Below are 7,607 nucleotides of genomic sequence, written 5' to 3' on the forward strand. Positions count from 1 at the left end.
TTCCAAGCATAGGGCGGTTTACCTATACTTCGAATGTGGATGTTTTTATTAGAGTGAAATAATGGTAACGGTAAAGCTGAACCCATCTTTACGCCAGGTTATATTTATGCTTATCGGCATGCTGACCAAACGCATGCATGTTGGCTCGGTATGTTTTATATTTACTCATAAACACACACACGAGTGGATGACGCTCTGTGGTGTATGAATTTTCGATTTTTCCATCTGGATTCCTTCTTCTCTCTTCTTTCTGGGGTTTTACCTCACAAAACCGGTTTTGATTATGAGGCACGCTGTAATGGAGGGCTCCGGATAAATTTTGACGACTTGGGGTTCTTTAATGTGCACTACAACGCAAGCAAATGGGCTTTTTTGCATTTGGCCTCCATCTAAACGCGGCCGATGGTTGCAATAAGCATTAATGCCTGATGCGAAATGCTGCGTTTTTAGTTTTATCATAAACGACTCTTTCCGGTATTGCGATGCTATTGAACAATAAACTGTCATACTATCTGAGCTAGTCAATGCGTCCTCCAAGTTTCAATGAAGGCACCAAGCCCGTTTTGCAGAGAAACGAAGCAAAAAGAAATCGCGACCAAAGGCGGCCAAGGTAACACTTGATTTCATCTGAGGCATTCGACTCGAGCTTATCTGTATTGCTGCTGTGGCGCCCTTCAGATTCTTGTAGATAAGCGACGTGCCTGACCTTATCTGTTTCTTCGTTACTAGTGTCGCTCTCTTTACTTGCATTGCCAGAGCAGTTAAGCGTTTACGCGGCAGTGCAACGAATCTCAACCTTCCTTCCTCAAACCCCCTGTCCTAACTCTGTAGACCCGCAACTCTAAATGTGTGGTTAACGGACAGCTCAACCGAGGCCACGCGAGCCCTGCTTGTCTACGCGCGCGACAATTAAGCCTAGCTAATCTTTCTGACTTTAGTGCCTCCCCCCCTCCACTTTTATTGCCCTTTTCCCATTGTTAATGTTGATGAATTCGACTTATAGCTTATATGCACTAAAGCTTCATTCTTCCACTTCCTCGCCGTACTTTTTGAGACCAAATATTTAGGCTTCACATGTTAGACGCGCACTTTGAGTGCTGATATGCTAGTGCTCTTTGACTGAATCTGACGTTATCCGCTGTCGTTCTTGCTTATAGAATTTAGTTGCAAGGCCGTAGGTGGAAGTGGACGCCGTCGTCCTTGATCTTCTCTCAGCAGCCAGCTTTAACGCCCAAATGCAAACGAAGAATGCATTCAGTACCGCCATCAAATGGAGCAGTCCGGTGTAGTCACCGTAGGTGTCTCTGTAGTGTCCTGCGACATAAAAAAGCATTAATGTAATATGGAAAAAAAGCCCTACGCTATTTAAAAATCTTGGCTATAGACTATAGAAATTACACTGTAAGTGCACGGAAAAAGACAAAAATGAAGGGCCATGTGGTCATACGCTATCCTCACCATGGTAGGTCTACATATATAGATGACTTCTCGTAATTCAAGCATGACGGGACCAATGAAATTGATCGAATTATCCAGTGATCGAATTAAACAAGTGTGTAGAAAAAAAAACATGAAAACAGACCGCTGATAAACTTCGCAGTATTGGCCAGATTCTAACACGCCCCAGAATGAAACACGCACCCAATTTCTATGTCGAAAGAAGTAAACTAACGTAGAAATAGAATTAAAGCTCCTATATAAAATAGAAATCTACCGCGCATGTGATTTTTAGCAAGAAAAATTGTTGCACAATGGCGGCTGCTTTCCTAAAAGTAGCTTTGCCACACAAATCCTTGAGTCAGCTTTGTCGCACTACCTACATGTCATGCGAAAAGACATTCGAACCTTGCGAAGGTGGTTTTGGTTTCGTGTCCGACTGCACCGCGCATGCAATTTTCGGCCCAATGTTTTTTAAAAAAAGGTACGTGTTAGAATCACGTAAACACCGTAATCAAACATTGTGAGTTACGGTTATTTCTTTAAAACCTACCCCGAAACATTCATTCGCGACTAGTCGCGAATATTATTCGTGTGTAGCGTGCTTTCTTTCTAGCTGGAAAAAAAAAAATTTTGTTCAGCACGTATGTGCAACAGAAAGCTTGATCGCGAATATTTCAGGATGCTCTAGAATTTTCTCATTAACATTTCTGTATCTTTTATATTTGCGGGTCAGCAGACCCTATTTTGACACGATTGAATAACATGTCTCTGTGCACTGCAATAAAGAAGCCAGTGTTTGCAACTCGCTTTGGGTGGCGGCATAAAAACAAAGATTTTGAGGAGCTAGCGTCTAATTACGTGATTACAGAGAAATAGTCTTCATCAGCGTCCACTGCACAGAATGTGATAACATAGTATATGAATTAAAAAAATATTGCATTCAGTCGACTGTCGTGGGCGGCTATTGAATAAAGGTTGCTAATTCTTTTATAGAAATTGTTCACAATGTCATGTATGTAAAAAGGAAGCATCAATTTACTGCTCCGTAACCCAGCAATAAATAATAATAGCATTCTGTACCCTGCACCCATTGGAATATCTACAGTGCGTTAATTGGTCCTTTGTACACGACTCTGAAACACAACTAATTTCGGAGTAAGACTTTTTGCGATACCCTCACATTCGTTATAACGAAGCTGTAAACTAATAAACATATTTCTTTGTGTGATATGCTCGCGTCAAGAAACACGATTTATGTTTTTGGAGCAGAGCTTTAGATTTGTGAACTGCGTGCTTGAACTTTTTTCAAGGGTTACCTATATCGACAATGTTGGTAAAAGCTTACTAGATCATATATCTAAATTCTGCTTTTCGCAGTTTATATAACCAGGTGAACTCTCCTCAAAGCAATGCAATTCATTCTAATTCGGTCCTGTTGTGCGCAATGATACGATGTCTGCATTTCACATGTATTCGTATTGAGTTATCCCAGATAGACCCGAGCGGAAGCGCCTTCATAAATGGGTATCGCACATTAAATAGCTCCACTTCTCACCAGTTTCGTGCTCTCGGACGTTCAGCTCTGCTTCAACATGCGAAGACTGAACGTGTTCTACCAATGTATACGGAAATACGGAAATTGGAAGGCACAGTTAGGTAAAGAACAACCGTTTTCTCTCGCAAAGCAACCTGTTGGCACTCCCTTCGTCTGTACAAAGCAGTGCTGTCGAAAGTAGCTTGAAACTTTCGAGCCACACTGATGTCGTCACACATCATCACTCCATCTATTGAGCCGCCGCAAGGGCTCAGTGACGAAAGGGTTAGGATGCCGAGCACGAGGTCGAAGGTTCTATGCCTCGCCATCGTGGCCGCATGCCAATAGGATCGGAAATCGAAATTGCCGTAGCCTGGTGTTCTGCGGGCATGTCTAAGAAAAACATGGGATCAAAATAACGCCGAACCGTCTTCAAATGTTTGGCTAATAACTCACTGTACCGCTTGCACGTTAACCATGCAAGTGAGGTCAAACTATTGCAGTGAATTACGATAGCATAAACTTGAAAACATTTAGAGCAGAAATATACTTACCGATCAGTGGCGGACGGAGGAGAAGAGATACACCTGTGCAGAAGAGCACACCACCCATAATCACCGGCAACGTGCCGATCCCAAAGTCCTTGACCAGCGCGGGTGCCAGGAGACACGATCTTGATCCAAACGTGGCACCCACGAAGGCAGAAGCTGCAATCATTTGCGGTAGTGTATTCGCCCAGACGAGCCACTCGTAAGTTAGTCCCTGCAACGTGAATCCGAGTAGCATGAGGAATTCGTACGATAAGGTACCCGAATCAATGGCGAAACCCACTAGGGATCTGAAGACGATGTCCGCGGCGGAGAAAGCTTGCAGGAAATACACAACATTCGAAGGGTTCAGGCCACGGTCACTGGCGAGATCTGCCGGAATCAGGACAAAGACGCCAACTGTGAAGACTATGGCGGCGTAAGACAACGCGTGAACAAGAAAAGATAATGTCAATGAATTGCCCTGCCGTTGTGGGAAGATTAAAATGTAGTAGAGCCTTCCTGGCTCCCGTTAGTTTAACAGAGTTCTTGCGTGGGAACAGCTCTGCATGGCAAATGTTATTTTTGTTTGTAGCAGAACATGGTGCCAACTCAGTCACAGTTTGATGGTTGATTTGAATGCTGCCTTGCATTTTCTTTTTCTGGTCCGCTTCTGACATCTGCGTCTATATTGGCTGATTCAATCAAAATGCGTGATACGTTTCCGTCGTCCTCTTCTTCACATTTTGCCACGGTACTTGTAACTTTCTGCTTCGTGAGCCATGGAGGGCTTCTGAGAACAATAACGGCTGGAATCGCATTCAGGAGAATCGCTCCGTAGAGAAGAAAAGCACCGCGGACACCGTAAGTTGTTCGGAAGAACTCGAGCAGTGGCGAAAGAATGACGGAGTTGAAGCCGAAAACTGTGAACACTAGGCTGGTGGCCGTTGCTCTTCGCTTCTCGAAGTGTTGGGCAACCAAAACATTGCAAGCTACGAAGAAACCGCATAATGCAGCACCTGCGAGAAAGAAAGCATTTTCTAATTTGATGTGAAGATTTGTCCATTAGTTGAAGCGCAACTTGAAAATTCGCCGTATGTTGTTTAGGAATATTACTTCAATGCAATGAAATACAACGTCACGAAACATTTGGCTTGCTCGTCTAGCTTGCGTTTAGGCTATATAAAATCCCCCAAGATATTTCTAATGAAACTTACATCGTTAAACCCGCATAAAATGTTTGAAATGTTGCACACCAGTTCTCATATCGTCGGACTCGGGTGCATCATCGACAGTTTTACTTTATCTTCAATGTTTTCTAGAATTACGAAAAGAGAAAATCGACGCCATTTTTTTAGATAAACATTAGATTCACCATACCACTACAATCTGTGTGTGAACAAATTATTCAGTTTTCTTGACGTGCAAATGTTATGCGTTTTGTACAATGGATATGAAATTCATATAAAGATCTTAAGATTTCTTCGCAAAACATTTAATGCTCGGTTGCACACCAGATTGTTTCATTAGGGTTTTCAAATATTCACACACTTAACGATCGCACTTGTTTGACTACCAGGCTTCCACGTTTCTTGAGCACAGGGAAGCGCATAGACAACCCTCGCGACAAAAATACTAATCATATAGGGACTGAATATTGTTGCCCTCAGCATGCATTACCACCATTCTCTGCAATTATCAGTATTGAATGCAAGTAGCAAGCATTTGGGCTGCATTCTATAGTGTGCAAATTCTTACTATAAAGCTTGGTGCGAAGGAACCACATGGGGGCAAATCGTACATCACCAAGCGGTCTTCGTAACATTAAAGACAATTGGTATACGCAAGAGTTGAATGATACAAATGCTCAGTTCTATACTACTTCCAGTTATGGCTATTTAACGCGATAACGCGCAGAATGAACACTTGCAAAGAAGCGGAATAGAACGAAGTCAATGTCAGTGCTTCAAGAAATAAGGTGTACACGACATAAAATAGAGTATTTTGTATTCAATAGTGGATCGTTACCATGAACAAATCCAAAGGAAATTGTAATAAATAGCAGACTCTTCGCCAGGTAGCACGAACTGGCCCCAATTCCTGCAAGAGACGAGCACGCCAAGAGGACGGCCCGGCACGAAAAACGCTGGCAGAGGTAGCCAGCTATCGGGCCTGCATTCAAAAGAAAACGGAATACCGTATGTATGCATAATTTACAGAAATAACCCATAGCATTTTTAGGCATCATCTCTTGTTTTAAAGAAACAGGACATGGTTGTAATTTTTTGAGCATACAACAGAGGCATGCTCCGAACACCATGGAGTCACGCTGAAATTAGCCCTTTCATGTGGTATTCAAATGAAGCGCTTGGCAATATATGCGTAAAGAGTGTATGCCAGAGCTCAAGTTTAAGCGTCACTTCGGAATAAGCATAAATGACCACTTGGCAAAACGCCTGCCTAGGACGCTGTCATTTGAGCTACGCCTTTAAAAAGACCTTGAACTCGCTACTAAACATAAATTGGGTGCGGTAGGCCTCGCCTGACGCACCAACGTTGCCTTATTCCCTGATTTCTCTGAATGGAAAAGATGTAGCGAAAACATTTTCAGCAATTTACTGTGTCGAGGAAGGAAAGTTGGCTACTCATCACTTACCTCCTATAACTGTGAAGGTACCCGCCAGGGACACGGGCCACGAAGCCTCCGCTCTGGTTACTCCGAATGTCTCAATGATTCCGTAGAAGAAGATACCTGCTATACGAGGTGTCGCCATGCCAAGGAACAGAACCCAGGCGCAAAAAAAGGCGGTGATCCAACTCCAGCGAGAGTCGACTCCAAATATCGGGTCATGCTTTAGCCGGCGTACACACACCATGACGCTCGGCACGCGAACGCTGGTGGCCGTGAGTATTCCCAATCCTGGAGGATCTCAGCGTCGTAGCCTCTTCGATGAGCTTCTCAGTAAAAAAAATGCAACGGTGGTCTATACGTTCAGCTTTCACGGTTGTATAGAGACCCTTTGCAAAGTAAGAAATTATTATTCTCATTCATCATCGTCGTGGTATTGATAGAGGCATGCTCGACTCTGGCGCGCACAAGCTTTCGTTCGTACTATGCGGCGCCGAGGCCACTCGCAAGTTCACTGCGCTCTTGCTTTTTTCGCGTCTCCGCGGTGCAATGGTGCGAGGAGGACGAAAGCATCAAGCCGCTGCCGACACGACAACCCGTCGACGAGCGATAAACACACTCTCGAGTAGGTTCTGTGGGGTGGCTCTCCATTATCTCGGGCATTCGCCGGCCAAACACGTGCACAAGGGACAAAAATGTAGTAAGAAGCGCCGTAAGCTAGAGGACCTCGCTGCTGTCGCAGGGGATACGTTCATCATGAACTGGGTTGGCAGATAAACAGAAAAAGTTGAATGATTGAGGTTAAGCAATTAGGGCAAACAAAAAAAAAACCTGTCGCTCAGGGTTTCTTTAATTTTGGTACCCAACGACCTATTCCCGCGCAAATGGTGTGCTAGGGTTTCATATTATTCTTCGTTTTTTGAAAAGCTGCGTTGGTCTACTTTATAAAGAACGACTGGCCTTCATGGAAACAACACGCGATGCAGCACCTTGAAGATATTTTATATCTTAGAACTTCTTCAAACAACAAGTTAAGAGTCAGACCAAACTTTACACTGAACCAATTTTCTCACTGATGGCAACTTAGCAATTAAGTGACTATGATTTTACATGGACACTTTTTTACCATTCGAGCATGACTTATTTCGAAAGCAGAATGGCTAGAGGTTTGCTGTTGCTTTCCGAGACAAATTCAATGCGAAAAGTTTGATTGGTTAACGTTAGGTAAAGACGTCACATTTAACGACGAATACAGGCATACAAAAACGAAATGTACAGCATTTGTTGCAATGGTGGTTGAAGAATTCAACATAGGTGGTGGTCTTTCCTGTGATGACAATGACTTTTTATTAATTAGGGTTATATTCCATGCATTGCTTCGGAACGTCCACAAAACGGATAGTTATTTTAGAATGTCTTTATATATCGTACAAGGCGACACCGCCTTTGATTTTGATTATCGACTACCCAACCCCTC

General features: G+C 43.4%; 1 protein-coding gene across 1 annotated transcript; it reads right to left on the minus strand.

Moving 5' to 3' along the window:
* Positions 1-315: 315 nt before the first annotated feature.
* On the minus strand, positions 316-6,666 carry LOC119454378 (monocarboxylate transporter 2). The gene is made up of 5 exons (XM_049668040.1): positions 6,158-6,666; positions 5,530-5,673; positions 4,122-4,520; positions 3,529-4,032; positions 316-1,314 (listed from the first exon to the last, which is right to left on the minus strand). Exons 1-5 carry the CDS (start codon positions 6,375-6,377, stop codon positions 1,106-1,108), a joined length of 1,476 nt encoding a protein of 491 aa, XP_049523997.1. The 5' UTR covers positions 6,378-6,666; the 3' UTR covers positions 316-1,105.
* Between the last annotated feature and the right edge of the window lie 941 nt (positions 6,667-7,607).

Source organism: Dermacentor silvarum, chromosome 5 (assembly GCF_013339745.2).
Source record: "Dermacentor silvarum isolate Dsil-2018 chromosome 5, BIME_Dsil_1.4, whole genome shotgun sequence".
Classification (NCBI taxonomy): Eukaryota; Metazoa; Arthropoda; class Arachnida; order Ixodida; family Ixodidae; genus Dermacentor; species Dermacentor silvarum.

Excerpts from the sequence above, each read along its gene's own strand:
- LOC119454378 (XM_049668040.1), bottom strand. The coding sequence starts at position 6,377 with ATGGTGTGTGTACGCCGGCTAAAGCATGACCCGATATTTGGAGTCGAC. Across the intron at positions 4,521-5,529 it reads TTCCTTTGGATTTGTTCATG|GTGCTGCATTATGCGGTTTC; the intron begins GTAACGATCCAC and ends TCTTTCTCGCAG. Across the intron at positions 1,315-3,528 it reads CCTCCGTCCGCCACTGATCG|GACACTACAGAGACACCTAC; the intron begins GTAAGTATATTT and ends TTTATGTCGCAG.